We start from the raw sequence: 20,923 nt of genomic DNA, 5'->3' as shown, positions 1-20,923 counted from the left end.
GGAAATACATAGTATAACAACGTGCGTAGAAGTAAGGTAATGAAAAAGATAGATCTACTTTATGAAGTTAGGATTTTTAAGGGAATTAAAATAAAATAAGAGAATTGTGGGTGATTCAAAGCAAGTAAAACTCAAAAAGTGGTATTTTACCAATGTTTAATTGTGATATTTAAATTATCATGTAATTCCAAAAGTTTATGCCAAATCAAAAAATAATATAAACATATGTATTTATTAACATAAACAAAAATGTTTCGATTTTATTTATTCTATAATTTGTTTCAGTATTATTTTATTAACCAAGCGACGTTTTAAGCCGGATCTATGAAGCGATAAAATGACCAACGAATAACTAACTTTCGGCACTTAATCAATAAATAATATAAACGTATATACCTAATTCTTCTAACATATGTATCGAATGCAGAGCGGACACCGCAGTAACAAAAAACGGGCCACGGGTGTCAGAAAAGAAGATTCTAAGGAGCATATCTGGCAAGAGTCTACGAGATGGAATAAGGAACACCATAAAAAGAGAAATATGCGAGATCTAAGACGTCGTTAGGTGGAAGGAAGACAACGAAGAAGACAATGGTGTGCGCATGTGGGGAGAATGGAACCATCCAGAATCCAGACGGTTAACCCCAAGGTTGACGACCACCAAAGAGATGGATTGATGATAGCTCGCACGAGGTCAATCCCTCTTAAAAGCAGGTTACAAGGCCTACACCAAAAATAAGAAGTACAAGAATTCTTACGACAAGCAACAATGTTTCTGTTTTTTTTGTTTGTAAAATATGTTTCTGTATTATTTCGTTAACAAAATGATGTTTTAAGCCAGATAGATAAAGCGATAAAAAGACCAACGAATGACCGATTTTCGGCACCTCCGATTGTATAACCGGACGCCCTTCGCACGTCGGCGGTCGGTCATGCGCGCGCATCCGTGACGCGGCGTCACCTTGTGCGTTACCAGTAATCACTCCTCACCCCTCCGCCAGCCGGGTACCTTCCCCCCACCCAGGTACCCTACCTGTCCACCGGTTACCGGCGGTTACTGGTCACCGCGCGTGAGTAGAGGCTCTAAAATCGTGAACGTTAACGATACTATTAAAGTGCTGTTTAAGGGCCCACCGGAATCAAAGCGATAATCTCGCTTCCTCAAGTACAGTCCAAATCTATCGAGGTTAAGGATTTTCTTGATTGAGATAAATTAAAAATGAAACAAACGAAATGTTCAATGTGTCTTAGCGTGTAAATGAAATTTTTGCACGTGTATATATATATATATATATATATATATATATATATATATATATATATATATATATATATGTATAAATATGTAAATATATAGATATATAAATATATATTTATATAAATATATAAATATATATAAATATATAAATATATATATATATATATATATATATATATATATATATATATATATATATATATATATATATATATATATATATATATATATATTTATATATATATTATATATATATATATATATATATATATATATATATATATATATATGTATATATGTATATATATATATATATATATATATATATATATATATATATATATATATATATATATATATATATATATATATATATATATATATATATATATATATATATATATATATATATATATATATATATATATATATATATATATATATATATATATATATATATATATATATATATATATATATATATATATATATATATATATATATATATATATATATATATATATATATATATATATATATATATATATATATATATATATATATATATATATATATATATATATATATATATATATATATATATATATATATATATATATATATATATATATATATATATATATATATATATATATATATATATATATATATATATATATATATATATATATATATATATATATATATATATATATATATATATATATATATATATATATATATATATAGAGAGAGAGAGAGAGAGAGAGAGAGAAAGTGCCCACCTACACTATTTTATTGGAAAACGTATTTAGCTACCGTGCTGGAGGGCTACGGTTCGACTCCCAGGGGGGTCTAAAAATAAATTAAAATGATTTTTCACGCTAATATTTTTATAAACTTATCATGGACGCGAGACTGATCACCTTGCCTTCATGTTAGTGACAAGATCAAGATAACATTGCGTCAATACGATGCAGTGTTTTATGCACCATTGGGTAATAATTAAAATAATGTAATATTCGATTTGACACGCAAATAGAAAATACTCTATAGTATTTTACTTTGTGTCTTTTTCGGATGATAGGAGGGATGAGAAGACTTCATGGAATTATTTAAATACATACTTACTAAGGTTTGAATAACTCATTACCGCACATTGTACAAGCCCATGTACACTTTTCGCTGTGATTTGGTGCATTTATATGGAGAAAAAAACACTGAACAGTACAGTGTACGGTGGGCGGTAATAGATTAATGCGATTTCAGCAATAAATCCTAATCGTGAAGGCATCATGGGAGATGCTAGCATTTCAAAACCAGAGGCATTTATCAATTTAAAATTAGATATTTGTATTAATTCAGATTTGCCGGATTGAATGGTAATTATTATTGGATTGATTCTTAAATGTGATGATTTAAGACTTCGATATTTAAGACGTTGTGCTGAGAGCATATGACGCAATAGAGCCAAAAATTGCATACTGTATTTACAAGCAAGATTAGGTTTGCGGTTACGTTTGTCTAGATCTACCATCGATTTAAGTTTTGTACTTTTCATTTCTTGGTGGAACCGCATTTTGTATAATAAAATAACAACCATTTAGTTTTTTCCACATATATTTTATTGAATCGGTTAACTGTTGCAACTGGGCAACTAAAATATATGTGGAAAATACTAAATGTGAACTTGTAATTTTATTATATACTTATATGCCCTGGATATAATGTTGAAAGCTAGTATCGAAACAGAACATTGGATTGATATTTTTTATACTAAATAGTGAGAACTATAATTACTAATTTCGTAAAAAGCAAAGAAACCCCGATTGATTTCTTTAATAAACCATATGTTTATGCGTTCGACGTCATATGGAAAAATCATAAATTTATATGACCTCAGAGTATCATTGGGTCGCTGCAAAGTCTATGCTTTTTTCCAAATCACACTATTTTGAGCAGATTCGTTAAACAAAATGATCATTACCTAATTGGCGTTTACAATGTTTTTCCGGAAAAGGGTCGGTATATACAGCTCGTTAGGCGGACATTGATATTACGTAGTGGGGAAAGTTCCAGCGCAATAAGGGGTAACACACATTTTTTTAGAAGTAAATTACATTTAAAAATAATATTATTCTTGGAATTATATATGGTACATAATCATTGTTGCAAAAAAAAATTTCCATGTGTTTTAACTTTGTACTTTAATTTAGTCATCGTAAAATATATTTGATCAATTTGACCACGAAAAATTTGCACTATTGTACAATGGATTACATTTTGATATTTTGATTACCCTATTCTAGATAATTCTTGATTCTAGATGAATAGTCATAATATTTAGAGTGCAACAGCTGAAGGCGCGTTGCAGGAGCCTGGGTGAGAACATTTCCGATATCGGATCCGTGTTAGTTCATAAGGAACTCTCACGAGAGGTGGTAGCATACATAAAAAAATAATAGTGAGGGACATTGGTAGCATAAACTCAGCTAGGATACAAAATGCCGAACCCTTCTAGTAGAACGGAGGCCTGTTGACGACAGTCAACAGTCCGGCTTCTCCTGAAGAGTTTTACGTAGTTTCCTCCCACCAATGAGCAAATGCTGAAAAATTCCTGATTGCCCCACATTAGTTTTTCCCTCCTGTTCTCAACATAGATTAAAATAAAACATGGTTTTTAACTAGAAGAAACAAAAATCCAAGTGATTTATAAACTCAAGCAAGGTAAATATAAATAAAACTCAAAAAGAAAAAAAGAACAAGGAATTGCATTAAATAAGTAAATATCCCGTGAACCACATGAGTTTGAGTAGTATGGTAATCAATCATGATTAGAATGGTGAAACTTACACGTGTATAAAGTGATTATTTAAACTAGCCTAAGACAGACCGTAATCACTGTAAATACACAAATTTCCATATTTTCCTTCGTCTATGTTGAGATGTCAAATGAACCCTTATCCGCACCCCAATGGTGCATAGGGCACTGCATCATATAAACGCATTGTTATCTTAATCGTTAACACACGAAGGGAAGGTGATCAGCCCTTCACTTCAGGTACCAGTCCAGGGTAATATTGAATAAATATTATTGTGAAAAAATCATTTATATTCATTTATTAGACCCCCTCTGGGAATCGAACCCGGGACCTCCAGAACGGTAGCCGAGCGTGCTGACCATTACACTACGGAGGCAGACAAAAACAAAAACTAGCCTAAGACAGACCGTAATCCCTGTAAATACACAAATTTCCATATTTTTCTTCGTCTATGTTGAGATGTCAAAATGTAAAAATAATTTTAGATTATTACAATTCACTTGTCAGTTTACAGATGTAGTGCAAAGTGCAACACTCCTGCTCAATCGTTCCTACCGATTGGTAGCGAACTAAAGAATGGCAAGGCCAACACTACTCTACTATGTATGGCATACAGGCGCGAGTAACGTTACGTCACACTCGGCGTGCAACTTCGCATTTAAATAAACAGTGCCGACTTTGACAAATCATTGAGGCAAAAGAGTCTTTTGCCACTTTAAAAACATTGTGGTCTCAATCCCTATGCCATTGAAATATTTGTAAAAACTCATTTAATGATTTTATTCATTAAAAAAATAGGTGGGTCACAAATAAAGTAAGACCCTATAAAAAAATTTATGAATTCGGGTGACACTTATTTTGTAAATTTTTACATTAAATCCCAATAAACGATAAATCGGAGCTTCTTCTTTAAACATTTAACTTAATCGAATTTTTGTTTAAAACACAGTTTTTCATTGAAAAATTCGTTTTCGAAATGAGTTTATTCATTTGGTTTTGAAAAAATATATTTATATTGAAAGGCAAGGACTTACGTGTTTTATTGATAGGCACACATATTTACATAAATAAAAACGTGCTTTAGGTACGTCTGAGATCTCAGCCTTTAATGCAAAGATAAAATTATATATAGATTGAGACTTAGTAGAAAAGGTTATCATAAAGTTAAGTTACTTTTAATCACAGAAGGTGTATTTTTTAAACTTCAATTTTAAATCGATCTTTAGAAGTTGAAATGACTGTCACGAAAACAAATAAATACTTTTAGATTTAAATAATTAAAATCATTATTATAGGCGAACTCTTAATTAACGAATAATTCTCATTATATTAGTGTCATGGGCCAATTGATGTAACTAATATTACAAAAAATGTCCAGTACAATCAACAAAAGTTTACAATAATTTCAATGACCTGTAAAAAATGTGTGTAAATATATGTATATATTAGTGAAATGACTAACTTAATCCGATCAAATAATGTATTTGACCCTTTTTAGGGCGTAATTGACTAGTGACCTGGTTTTCCCGCATAAACGATGACCTTAAAAGGGTCAAAATAGAAATCATGTGACTACCTACATACTTTAAAAAAAAGTATTTGTTAGAAGTACTTATAGTATTTATATTGTATTTTACTTATTGTATGTAACAAAATTATTATCGTTTTAAACGTATTTATACAAATGTAGAAAAAACGTTTGTTCAAAATCATAAATCTCTTTAAGTAATTCACCGATTGCTTTGAAATTTGTCACAACGTTGCATTTGAATACGCTCGCGATTTTAAATGATTTTTTTTATTTGTCATTTAACCAGACTTCAACCCATAGCGTGCTACATCTAGTTAAAAATAAATATAGGTACTCGTACAAGTAAAAAAGACGTATCATTTTCTTTTAGGCGAATGGAAGCAAATCATAAATTTAAATTCAATAAAAAATATATATGTATTTTTTATATATTAAATATTAAAATCAAACACTGATATTTTCATACTTTGTATTTTATTGTTAGATTTTTGTTTTTTTTAAATATTTAATTAGTTTTTTAATATTATATAAATTAAAATGGAGTTCTACAAATTAAACGCCAAATCTATAAATATATGTAATTTTGTTTGAATTATGTGTATTCATATTCATTATTTTTTTATCGCATAGTTATTGTTACAAAAAACATCTACGAGTATATACCTACATACACCGTTTACTACAACTTTAAACTATTCGCATTATTTAAATAAAAATAGTAATTTATCCTGTAATTTTCGATACATACTGACAAAAACATTAGACAGAAAATCTGCTTAGAAAATATTTGGGTGTTATTTGAGATTATTTTTATTTGAATAACACACATAATTAAATCACGAAAGCTGTCCGATGAAATCGATTTCGTGAATCTTTGAGATAAATCGGAAAATAATAGATCGCAGTACAAAATCACTTCAAGATAAAAATAATTAAAACAAAGTGTTATTTAGATAAGATAACAATATGCTGGCAGTTAATCCAAAGGTTAAATATTCCAGTGAAACAAATAATTTTATTTAAAACATCTCATTAAATATTTTAAAATAGAAATGCATTAAATTGATTAGAATATAATTAAACATTGACAATTTATTTCAAAATGAGATAATAAAAAATAAGTGAGACCGTATTCATAAGTATTTTAGATATTACGCAATAGCATTTTGAGATAACAGCATTTAGATAAAAATCACCTGGACTAATGTCATTGTTCAATTTATATTTCAGTGATTAAGTAGATCTTAAATAAGTAGGTACCTTTTAATCTTCTCATTCGTTGTGTCTGATCAAGGTATTGCGTAATTTAAAATGTGTGCGACATATTGAAAAAGTGTAGATATTGAAAGGCACACATCGCTCACTCCTTTCAACAACGTTATATATCAAAAATCGTCAATTTTCAGTTGAGCATGTTTTCGGAATGCCCAGAAAATGTATTCTATCCCAGCAAAAGCGGAATATTTTTAATTTAATATTCACCCACTACAGGGCAGAAAGTGTTGTTTTTTTTAAGAAAAGGTAATTTTAATTATTTGAAAAAAAAAACTAAATATTTTTCAAATGGAGAAAAAACATTCAGATTTTACCTAAATAGGATCTGGTGCACACTAAAAAGATCAATAAGTGGCTTGATATTTATTTTTAATACATATTATTGTATTATTAAACTAACTTAAACCAAGTTTTTTGATATATGACGTTGTTGAAAGAAGTGAGCGACATATCTAGATAAATAAAAATGCTCAAATTCGTCTGTTTAAAATCTTTAATCTCCTAAAAGTCTTCCCCGATTGATTCGATTTTTTTCGTAACATTGCAAAACAGGATTCCATTGTCCGTTTATTCAAAATATGAAATTTCCTTTTTTTCATGAATGCTTTTTGCAGATACTTTGTTGCAGATTTTATAAAACTTTTCAAAATAAAACTAGAACTTTTTTGACCAGTTTTATCCCTAGAGATGAAAATGCTCTTGTCGAAAACGGTTGGAGAAAAGTACCAAAAGTGGTTAAAAACCAATATCCTTAAATTTTTCACACAACGGATAAAAAAACGCGAGTGTTTTAATATACTATGACAGGTATATTTTTTTAAAAATAAATATTTTGAACACAATGGCAGCGCCATCTGTTGAACGTAAAAGCAACACACGTAATGAGAGGAAAAAGTATTTTTTTTTTTTATAGTTACTGTACATTTTCAACGTTTTCAATGATATTATTGTTCCATATTTATTTTTATTACTTCACAAGCATTATGAAATGATACATTTTAGAAATGTGTGCTTTTTATTCTCTTCATTTTCAATTTAACCATACTGAGTCACAGCAATACGTGGACGAGTGCAGACAGCTAGTAAAAAACATATTTACATATTGCTCGTATAAACTGACCTAATCCAAAAATTTTAAAAATCCACTCACGTACCATATACAAGTGTTCTGGCATGTTGTGACGTAATCGAAAACAATACCGTTTGATATAGTGACAACTTTTTTTGACAACACATACTATAAACTTTATATTATCTTATATCTTACACGTTTGATTGAATATAGTAAAAATCCATCCAGCAAGCTTCATAGTTTGCACTTAACACTTTTCACTTTATGACTGTGAACTGTCAAATTGTTTATACCTATTATTTCCTACTAAATTTCATTGATTTTGTTTGCGATTCTAATTATGAAAGTTTTACTAGTCAAATGATTTATTTTTACTGTTGTAATTAAAAATTAGGGAACTAACGCCAAAGGACGCCCACGCCGCATATCTTTGAGACTTGTACGATGATAATGGGCTGTTCAACGTATGAGGAGCGGAAGAGGGTGGCGGATGATAGTACGGAATAGCAGAAGATGAAGAAGGTTTTGTTGCTTCAAACCAATCCACAAAATTGACACCACATAAGAAGAATTAAAAATGTACTTTTATATACATATTTGTACATATATTTATATATAGAAAACATAGAACATATATATATATATATATATATATATATATATATATATATATATATATATATATATATATATATATATATATATATATATATATATATATATATATATATATATATATATATATATATATATATATATATATATATATATATATATATATATATATATATATATATATATATATATATATATATATATATATATATATATATATAAATGTATATACATATATATATATATATATATATATATATATATATATATATATATATATATATATATATATATATATATATATATATATATATATATATATATTTATGTATATATATATATATATATATATATATATATAAATGTATATATATATATATAAATATATATATATATATATATATATATATATATATATATATATATATATATATATATATATATATATATATATATATATATATATATATATATATATATATATATATATATATATATATATATATATATATATATATATATATATATATATATATATACTTATATATATATATATATATATATATATATATATATATATATATATATATATATATATATATATATATATATATATATATATACTTATATATGTATATACATATTTATATATATACTTATATAGATACACAAACACGGTTAATAATTTAAGCACGTTTTACATATTAGTATATTTTCGTAGTCGAAAAAAAATAACTACCACTTTTAAAACACATTAAAAAGAAATGCTAAATGATAAATATAAAGTAAAAAAAGTTAAATACTTTTTTTTTAAATTTATTGGATGACGCTAAATTAACGGATGTAATACATATCCCGAGTACAATAGCAAGCAATATAAGATAAGCTTTGAAATTAATAATTAGAAGAAAGTTATCAGGTTTTTTTTCTTCTTATTTGAATGGATAGAGATTCCTACTCCTTAAATAAAATAAAATAAAAAACTAAGTTACCGTTCTCCATCCACAGAACGCCGATGGTGAGATTTGAAGCTGCGCCATTTATACTTTCTCTAGCAGCACGTAAGATGATAATGTATGCACATATTAATTTTCTATGCACAACACGCCATCCGTTGTGCGGCGGTATGTGGTCCGCCTTGTCCAGGGAAACCGGTTCTGGGACGCGACCCGACTGTTTAGTTTAGCTGGCCAAGGACAAAAGGTTCTGCGGGGAATCACCCGGGATGATTTGTTGCGCAAATCACTCCAGAGGTTCTAAACTTTATACGTCGTAATATTATCGTTATAATGAATTTAATAGTTAATATTATCGTTAGAAGTTGTGTATTTTGACAAACAGAAATTTGTCTTTAAATTCATTCCTTTTCATATTATTTTTTGATATCTCATCAAAGATGAAGAAGAATATGGAAGTCTGGGCATTTACGGGGCTTACGACCGTCATAGGCTGGTTTAAGTGATCACTTTACACACGTGTAACATTCACCAATTCTACCCATTATTGACAACCACACTACTCAAATTCTTGGAAGTTCTATATATATGAACCAATTTAGAAACCTTGTTCATGAATCACTAGAACTTCACTAGAGACATCTATTGGTGAGATGTCATTCCTTTTATTCGTTTTGTGAAATGTGAACAGCAACAATATTACATCTTCATCACTTCTTCTTCAAACCCTTATCCGCACCCCAATGGTGCATAGGGAACTGCATCATATGAACGCGGTGTTATCTTGATCGTTAACACACGAAGGAAAGGTGAATAGCCCTCCACTTCAGGTGCCAGTCCAGGGTTATATTGAATAAATATTAGAATGAATAAATCACTTTTATTTATTTTACCCCCTGGGAATCGAACCCAGGACCTCCAGAACGGTAGCCGAGCGAGCTGACCATTACACTACGGAGGCGGATACGAATATAAAATACCGGCATATATATAACATACATGTATATAAAAAGACATCATTTAACAATATATTTATCAATGTCTCAACTCGATATGAAATATGTGTCATCCTTCCCCTTTTCATGAAAGAAGATGGAAGTGTGAGCATCCCAGGGCATATGACATTTGAACGTTACACAGGAGTATTAAGTGATCGCTTTAGCCAGCCAACTGCCAGGTCGTTAGCCGTGGGATGCTCAGACTTCTTTTTTAAACAAAGGGAAGAATGATACATGTTTCATATCAAGTTAAGACACCTTTAAAATTGACATCTCATCCGTAGAGTGAATAATCCAGTGTCCGGTATTACAATATAAATAATAATTAATATTGTTAATATTTTTATCGTGCGTAGTGAGTTTCGTCGAAGGGTTCCCGACGCATATTCCCAGTGCCATGTATGTGCAATTTACACAACCTTGTGCGAGTGCAGGTATTCAATCCAGAGTGCCCTAGTCATTGGTACATTCTCATTTTCCTTTTATGAACTGATATCCTCTGCTTATCTTCTATCTCCTTTCCCAAACAGCGATATTGACATTTAACCTGAACCCCTTTGTTTATATACGGCATCGGTCTCCCGTCAAACATTATACATTCCAATCTCTGCCTTTATATAATTATCAAGTTAACATCGCGTCAATCTGACATCGGTAGTGCCCTATGCACCATCGGTGCGGATTAAAGAAATAGTAAATATTGATGTTATTATGGATAAATACGGATATAAAATTAGTTGAGATAACCCATGATCATTGCTAGAGGTCAATTGCGAAATCGCGTAACAACTTCCATAGAAACTATATTATTTATTACATTTTAATTTTATAATGTAGTGTAATTAATTATGTATACAGTGGTATTCACTGACAAAGATTGTAGATCGATTACTGTACCATTTAACTATATGAGTCATTACCACAAATTACAAGAAAATAGGTGGTGTACAACATCACAAAAGAGTTGTCCAAATTATTATAATCACGACCAACATGTGAATCTACAAATGTTTTCATTGTAATATGTAAGCTACTTTATTATGTGTACTTACATGTTGCACAATACATAACATATCACACGGATTGAATCGATGTTATTTAGAGGTTATGATTTCGACCACATGATGATGATGGTAGTACGGAAAATACGTTAGTATAATTTTGTCCAGTGTTTTTGGAATCAATCGGGGAATCAATTATATTATGTCGTCAGTAGACTAAATACAGTGGAACCTCTCATAACGAAATTTACTCGTTTCATAATATTTGTCGTTATGTGAAGCTTTATTTAAAGGCAACAATATTTTATTATATAAATTAATGTAAAATACGGTAATGCGATCCTTGCCGAAAAAATGCTACCATTTTAACGTTTATTCAAATAAAATTACATATTTATAAATTGTTAAAAATTGTTATAACCTGGAATGGAATTTCGATTTGCATTAAAAAAAAATTTAAATTACTATTTTATCATTTATGAATTTATGATAACTAATTCAATCTTTTTTGAGACATTTGTTTTTCCTACACTCAAAATTTGGTAAAAACACTACAATCGTCAATTGAATTTGTAGATTACATAGCCACATTTTTATCAAGGCAATGCTTCTCAATGTACAATGCAACACTTTTCCTTATTGCGCTAAAATATTGTTACTCTGCTACTTCCTCAACTCGCTATGCGAAATGTCGCTCGCTAAGGGGCATTTTTGCCACCATCAGTTTTGCTCGTTATGCGAATTAATCGAGTTATGAGAGGTTCTCGTTGTGAGAGGTTACACTGTATATTGCATAATACGATACAATATTTTCTTTTTCTGACCAATGTTCGATGGTATGTTTTTAAACGTTAATACACTTTACATCGGCAGTAAAATATCAACACATGAGGAATGAAAGCTGACTATCGATGACAGGACGAGAATGCGTTTGAAAGAATTTCGTGTTGAAAATCAATCATTAGGCTTGTTTGAAGAATTCGGCTATAAATGAACCAATCGATTTTGTAGATTTTAAGGCGATTGTTGGTGATTAGTGTAAATATTTATTTTAGTAAAAAACTAAAGAAAATAGACACAAATGGACGAAAATAGATGAACATGTACCACACTCCATTTGAATAAGTATACTATCTCAAAACAGATGCTCTTCTTAAAGTTCCTTGTTAATCAATTCATGTATTTCGGTATTCTTAGATATATTATACACATCGAGAGGAAGTTTATATAAAGAGGATATCCCAAAAAAATTATTTCGTCAGGTTTGTATGTATGAGACGTTTGCATTCATCAGTTTTGATAAAAAATTGGTATCCAGTAAATTGTATTAGGCATACATTTTTTTTCATTAATTTATTTCGCAGTCACTTTCTGGTTATATCCATCCATCATTAATAAAAAATACGCAATATTTAAAAAAAATCCACCCTGATACGTGTTGTGATGTACACAATCATTTCCAAATTTAAGAATGTCCTTGGCAGGTTGTAGGAGCTGTCTCTTATTTATTATTATTTTTTTAATTGGGAACAGTAACAAAAGGTGGAAGGCTTTTATCATTATCATATTGTTAATTTTAAGATTATTTTTATTTATAAGATTATTTTTATTTAAATTTTTATATTTCTCCGACAGAAAAGCCTGGAGACAAGTTTGTGGACTGCATATGCTCCACCTAGGGAGCGAATATGGTTTATAATATATTTTAATGATATTTTTTTGTTTGAAAATGTTGCAGTTTGTGACTTGTTTTAATAATTTTTAAAAATATGTATATATCCTACCTACCCTCTTCATCCTTCAGCGTCCCAAGGACCTAAATTTAAAATTTAGACTCAGCTTCACATACGGTGTTTGAAAATAATTCGAAATGCATCGAAACAGTATTACAACAGATTTTAAGAAATAATAATATTTACTGAGTAATTTAAAAAAAGTAGTAATATACTTGCTTATGTGTTTATTACTATTTGCAAAAAATACATTAATTTCAAACTATTTCAGGTGTCGAATCAAATCAAATAGGTATCAAATTGTGGTAAAGTGGGTTCGAACCGAGAAACTCTGACTCAAGGGTCTACGACACTAACCACGAGCCCATAATCCGATACTTAATTGAAAATAATATTTATTTATTATAGGTGACAATTTAAAATAAAGCATATATTGTTTGTATGAAAGAAGATAGATGTTTGAGGATCCCGGGTTGTCTCTCTCTCTCTCTAACCCTTATCCGCACCCCAATGGTGCATAGGGCACTGCATCATATAAACGCAGTGTTATCTTGATCGTAAACACATGAAGGAAAGGTGATCAGCCCTCCACTTCAGGTACCAGTTCAGGGTAATATTGAATAAACATTAGAGTGACAAAATTACTAATATTTATTTGACCTCCCTGGGAATCGAACCCGGGACCTCCAGAACGGTAGCCGAGCGTGCTGACCATTACACTACGGAGGTGGTCCCAGGTTGAGATGCCTTTAATACTTATATATCATCGGAAGAGTGAATAAATAATAGTAAATTGTTGATTATTTTTTGTTGATGAATAAATTTTCCTTTTAACTTTGCACGCTTGCAACGAAATCAATGTTTTTCAATCCCGATAACGACAATTTTTCTGACGGGATCGCATGATATTGTAATAAAATAATAGGTGTCCATACCTTCCATCCGGCCGAGGAGTTGCTGTCCCCTTTGTCCTTGAAGTAGGGCACGTTCTGGACCATCCACTCATATATCTGCGACAGGGTGAGCCGATTGTCCTGGGATGATGTGATGGCCTGCGTGATGAGATCTGCGTAGGACAGGTTGCCCCACGCGTTGCGCCGCGAGGAGTTCTTCTTGTTCGCTGCCACTGTCGCCGGGGAAGGAATGGGAGCACCTGTGCATAAAAATAAGAGAAAAAAAATTTAAAAAAAGAGTGTCGATGAATAATGGTCGAGTGGAAAAGCGATGACTGACCATTCTCTGTAAATGTCTTTGCACTATTCCGTGTCTGTCTGCTGTGCTGGTCGGGGTTGTGGTCTGTGTACCGGCCAACGTCGGGTCGGAATCGGATCTAGCTGACTAAATGAACTAAATACTAATTTATTGTATGTAACTGCAGACAGTTGGTAGAATTCCATATTGAATGGCCCAACCATTCAATATTTCCAAAATAAAACAAGGTTTTTCTTGGATTGAATTCTACATTTATTTAAGTATATCTTAATACGTAACGCGTTTCGTCTTCTTAGGGCATTATCAAACATTGTCTAAAAAACAGTTTTTTAGTCAGTGTTTGATAATGTCCTAAGAAGACGCGTCAACGTCAAACGCGTCACGTATTAAGATATACATAAATAAATGTAGAATTCAATCCAACAAAAACCTTGTTTTATTTTGGATATATTACCCAACAACTAAATACTAATCCCTTTCACTGCCTACACCGGGGGTACTTCTAGAAAAGTTGGTGATGGATTTACAAACTTGTATTATTTAGATTGGCAGTGACAGGTATATTGAAAGCTTTTAAATGTAAATTCACAGTAAAATCGGGATACAATTTAATGTTCTTTCACATTTTCAATAAATTTCGCAACTTAGTTTTAAAAAAAAACAATTTGTAATGCAATACATCAATGCAAGTAATATACTTATAGCAATAAATAGAAAATAAAATATTATTTTTTAACATCTCATCAAAGATGAAGAAGAATATGGAAGTCTGGGCATTTACGGGGCTGACGACCGTCATAGGCTGATTTAAGCGATCACTTTACACACGTGTAACATTCACCAATTCTACCCATTATTGACAACCACACTACTCAAATTCTTGGAAGTTCTACATATATATGTGAAACAATTTAGAAACCTTGTTCTTGAATCACTAGAACTTCACTAGAGACATCTATTAGTGAGATGTAATGAAGCTTTTTACTAAGCAGAAACTCTTATATTAGTATGTAAGGTCCGAATCCTGGATTATAATCACACACATGAGAAACGCCAGAAAATACCATTTTCATTTTTATTATTAAGCTTATAATTTGACCAGATAATTTATTTACAACATTTTGAAAAATTTTCAAAATGTAAATAAATTATCTTTGATGAGATATTAAAAAATAATATGAAAATAACCCCTGTAACTGGAGATAATCCAGATTTTGTGAACAAATATTTAGACACACTCAAAATGTTGTAAAGAAAATAAAAGTCTAACTTTATATAAAGTTACCGCCCCTTAGGTCTATATGCATATACTACCTAACTACCACTTAGAATGTTTAGTTTTAGTTTTAGTATAAATAAAAAAAGAGAAATATTTATGTTTATATTTTTTACAAAAATACTTCAATTTCATACCATTACTGTGAGCCTGAGAGGCTCATTATTAGAAATAGGTATAAAATTGTGGTAGAGTGGGTCCGAATCGGGAACTCTGACTCAAGAATCCGCGACACTAACCACGGGACCACAACCCGACACGTAGAATTTATGTGTCAGGTCAACTCTGATGGAAACGCCTATACTTTTTTTTAAAGATGAATGGAGTTCAATATGAATTGACGTGAACCGTTAGTGATCGTTCACCACTCTGCATATATACTTACATATAGCATTAATTTTTTAAACATGTACATATTTAACGCTGGTGGATTCCTTTCTGTTTGATGAATAAATAATAACAAAAAATGTAGATAAATTTCAGTTGTGCAGCAATAATACACACACACACACACATCGTTATCAGTGTAGTATTAAAAAGTGGGGTAAAGACCCCGATTATTGTCACACTAAGCAGATTGGTTGGGTGGGTCAATATTGATTTACAACAATTAATTATTATTTCAATGTATTTTTGAAGCGTAGCACTAGAGACACGATGGTATGAGACGATGGTTATATAGCCTAAATAAAGTAACTTCGTCGCTGTAGCGCGAGCGTTATACATATTTGGTATACCGCTCCTACTACACTGGGAACTGAGTTGGTCTACTAAGACCTTAGTTAAGGTCCAATTTACCATAATAAAAAAATTGACATCTCAACATAGACGAATAATATGGAAGCCTAAGTATTTACAGGGCTTAACCTGTCATAGGTTTGTAAGTGATCGCTTAACACACGTGCAACAATTCACTATTCTACCCATGATTGACTCCGAACCCCAAATTATTTTTGCATACTGGAAAACGCCTGAAAATATGATTTCCAATTTTTATTATTGAATATTCGAAGAAAATTAATGTTACGTGAGTGTCCGTAAATGTAACCGTAAGGGCGATTGTCCACTACACGGGATTTCACCGACTGGTAGTCCGGTTTAAAAAAATGAAAACGACTACGATAGTTTAGCGTGATCGAATTTACGCGCAACGTGTTCACGCACCGATCAAGAGCACCGCACAGTGATTCACCCAGAACAAGCTAGGTGGACAAAAACATTTTATTCTACGATTTGATTGTTCTGGTATTGATCAATATTATTTCATTGATTTTTCGAATAATTATGCATTGTTTGATAATTCTGAAGCTTTGGGAATATTTTAATTTAAAAAAACTTAAGTACGAAATAAAAAAAGTTTAAAAAAAAATCAGTATTGTTATAACAAGAAAATACATAATATACACAATTAATACAAACCCTCATCCGCACCCCAATGGTGCATAGGGCACTGCATCATACAAACGCAGTGTTATCTTGATCGTTAACACACGAAGGAAAGGTGATCAGCCCTCCGCTTCAGGTACCAGTCCAGGGTATTATGGAATAAATATTCGAGTGAAAAAATCCCTTTTATTTATTTGACCCCCCTGGGAATCGAACCCGGGACCTCCAGAACGGTAGCCGAGCGTGCTGACCATTACACAACGGAGGCGGATACACAATTAAACACATCATTAATTATACAAATAAATTTACTCTTAATACTATACAATCAACTTGTGAGGGCCTCCGATAGTCACACATCAATGGCATTTTATGACCAAAATCGCGTTAATTCTAAAATAATGATTAAACAAAAAATTAAACCTGTGGTAGGCAAATAATTATTTTCCTATATTATTGTAGAATTATAGCAATTTTTATCATAAAATGCGATTAAACTGTCGCTGTCAGAAGCCCCCTTTAGTTATTGTTATTGTACCTATATACTTTACGGAAATAATTTAGATTACAGAAATAAACATAGAATAACATTAATAAATAATACACAAGACTAATAATCATTATCACGACTCATCATCAATCTCACAATCAGAGGAATCAGATATTAAATAATCACCATCGTTACATGGATGACAGTTATTTGCCACCTGATGTTCTGCTATTGAAGGCAGGACAATGAAATTCAGAACTTCCAACGGTAACTTATCGGTTCTCTTTCTAGGTACTTCTCTGAGTGAGTTAATTACAGGATCGGATGTTTTCAAAAGCATATTCAATAAATCTGTATTCGTGGAAGTACGTGACAGTTTCCTAGTATGGTGCTCGCGGAATCTACGACAATCTTTATTTCGGGCCTCTTGAGATTCTTCCGAGAGCTCCCCGACTGGAAGAATGAATGTTTTAATAACCACCGCACTGTGTACTAGACTTGAGGCTGACTTCCTCAAGATGATAAAGAAGCGCAGGGATGATCCATTTTTATAGTAAATTTTACATCTACGCCCTCTAACCAAATTTTATTTTTGTTTAAAAAATGGTCCGTCTTCATATTAGCTGCAGCCCACTTTTCAGAGAATTTTGAAGAAACACTTTAAAATTTTATCAGTAAATGCTTCTTTGAATCAAAAATCATATCCGTAACACTAAATTTTTTAATAATAAAATCCATCAGACGAAAATTTCGTTCTTCTTTCGCATGTTTCCGCCATTCTTCAAATAGTTCTAATTTCGAGAGAGAGCACTCACGATCTGAAAAAAATAAATAAATGAAAAGTGCTACAATATGTCTTATAAAAATTATATATCGTTGTATAGCTAATGAATGTAGCTACATAATATCAAAAAATTAGCTTGGATACATCTGGGGACAAAAAGATGCATACGTTCAAAAATTTAAAACGAAAAAAAAAATTACAATTTTTACGTAGTTTTTCAAACTCTATCATAACTCATACTGTCGTGCATTTGAACCAAATTTAAAATAAAATAAAAAAATTCATACCTTTTTAAGTAAAATCCATTACAGCAATAGTAATATTCTTCACTTCAAGTCTTGTAAGATGTTATTGAAAGCACTGCAAAATAGCAACTAAATTGTTTACAAAAAAGGAATAACCTTATCACTTCATTTCAACCGCTTATGACTCATCGTTCTGGAATATTTGCCATAATAATTACCTGGAATTGTGACTAATGGGGGGTTGTTATTATCATGTTATCATCAATAAGTCGATTCATTGAATTGACTTTTGTCTTGCTGGCTTGTTCTGGGCGAATCACTGTGCACCGATCCGAAAAAAGATAGACAAAGCAAGAGCCAATCCAAGCCAATCGTCGTTTTTAAAAGCTAACTGACGTGCCGGACGGTAAAATTCCGTGTAATTCCGTGTAGTGGACAAACGCCCTATGAGTGCATATCGGCGATACTAATATACCTTCTATTTTATTTTACATATTTTAAATTGCAAATTCAAAACTGTTTCTATTAAGCTGAAGTGCAGTGAAAAAAGATTTAAGATAATGATTGATAATGATGTCTTTTTTTTGTCATACTCTGCATTTCAAAAGTTTTTTTTTTAAATAAAGCATGTAACATTCGACTTGACCCAACTGTTATCAGCTTTTTCATTATTATTTTCAATATTATTAATAATTATAAATTAGTGCTCAGCTTATCATAAACTATTTCTTGTTTAAAATTCTTAGGTATTTTTTGATGTTATTGTTGTGAAACAAAAACACTACATACGCCAGTTATTGTCAACCTTGTTGTGGAGTACAACAATTGGCATGCTAGAACTAAAATATTAATACTCTCTAAACATATCGCTCACTCCTTTCAAGAACGTCATAAATCAAAAAACTTGATTTTCCAAGACATCGTTTTTAAAGTTTAAAAATAAAATGAAATGTATTAAACATGAATATCAAGCCACTTATTGATATTTTTACTGTGTAACAGATCTTTTGAGGTAAAACCTGAAGGTTTTTTCTCCATTCGAAAAAGATTTAGTTTATTTAAAAAAAATATAAAACAATACCTTTTCTTCAAAATGCAAAAACAACCGTTTCTGCCCTGTAGCGGGTAAATATTTAGTTAAAATTATGCCGCTTTTGCTGGGATATAGTACATTTTCTGGGCATTCCGAAAACATGCACAACTGAAAATTGACGATTTTTGATTTATGACGTTCTTGAAAGGAGTGAGCGATATGGTAAAATAAACTCAAAACCCATTAGAAGCTTAAAATTATGTTTTTTTTCAAATAACTCGCAAAGCCTTCAATTTGAAAGGTTTGTCTGCAGGTAGGACAGTTATGTAAGGGAACATATATGTGAAAAACAAATCACAAACAGCCAGACCAATTGAAAACAAATATTTCTTGATGAACTCTTTCTCAGCAAGATCGATAATCCTGAAATTGTGCGGAGCATTGGTCTGTATGTTCCCGATAGTTACCTAAATAAGACGGCGTCGGCAAAGATTGTTTCACATTCCTGTATACAGGACCAACCTACCGATGGCGATGGTTATGCCTGTAGGAAGAGCTACCGCTATGCTGAACAATATCACGACGGATATTGATCTATTCTATGTCTCTGAAGGGGCATTCCACAGCGAGATTATTCTACAACTTTAACAAGAGTCTTTTTACTTACATTGTACATTGTACTTACTTACATTGTAATTTGTTTTATTAATATATACGCCTTAAATGTAAGTTTGTCATGTAATATGTTAATTGTTGAATAAATTGAATTGAATATATTAATAATTACACTCAGGAAAAAAAGTAAAGGAAAATTAGTGCTCAAACGGTATGTTAACTCAACCAGGAGAAACGTTTAGATAAAATAATAATAATAATTACGTATAATTTATAAAGTGCTATGTTCGTAGAATACTAAATACCTCAAGGACGCTTCAAAAAACACTTTGACCCCCCCACGTGATATTATTGCTAATATAGGCATTTAAGTTTTAAGTAATAGTACGTTTGTTCTCCAAGGCATTCAATCGTCTTAATCCTTTGAACGCGTTAAACAAAAAAATAAAATATATTATTTCGAGAAATAAAAATACTATGTGTTCTGATCCACTCACATTTTTATTAACCAACTAGTTTCGGCAACAACCTGTTGCCCTCTTCAGAGTTACATTTATTACTAAATATATATATAAAAAGAAACAGTGTACAAGTTGTTGGGTTTCAAAATGTTAAATGAAC

At 30.8% G+C, this 20,923-nt stretch overlaps 1 protein-coding gene across 4 annotated transcripts in view; it reads right to left on the bottom strand.

Annotated features, from left to right (window-relative positions):
- The window catches only part of foxo (forkhead box, sub-group O), a 194,046-nt gene that overhangs the window by 152,561 nt on the left and 20,562 nt on the right, over positions 1–20,923 (bottom strand). For all 4 annotated transcript variants that reach the window (XR_015838843.1, XR_015838844.1, XM_088273835.1 and 1 more), the window contains exon 2: positions 14,197–14,414. Coding sequence is in view for 2 of the 4 variants with exons in the window: in XM_088273835.1 (XP_088129961.1) it covers positions 14,197–14,414 (218 nt within the window). In the remaining 2 variants the exon portion in view is untranslated. The remainder of the gene's footprint in view (positions 1–14,196; positions 14,415–20,923) is intronic.

The sequence above is a fragment of the Brachycentrus maculatus genome, unplaced genomic scaffold (genome assembly GCF_059751285.1).
Source record: "Brachycentrus maculatus isolate JH-2025_06_01 unplaced genomic scaffold, ASM5975128v1 h1tg000612l, whole genome shotgun sequence".
NCBI classification, from domain to species: domain Eukaryota; kingdom Metazoa; phylum Arthropoda; class Insecta; order Trichoptera; family Brachycentridae; genus Brachycentrus; species Brachycentrus maculatus.
Note: the sequence above shows the minus strand (reverse complement) of the source record. Positions and strands in the feature narration are given on the sequence as shown.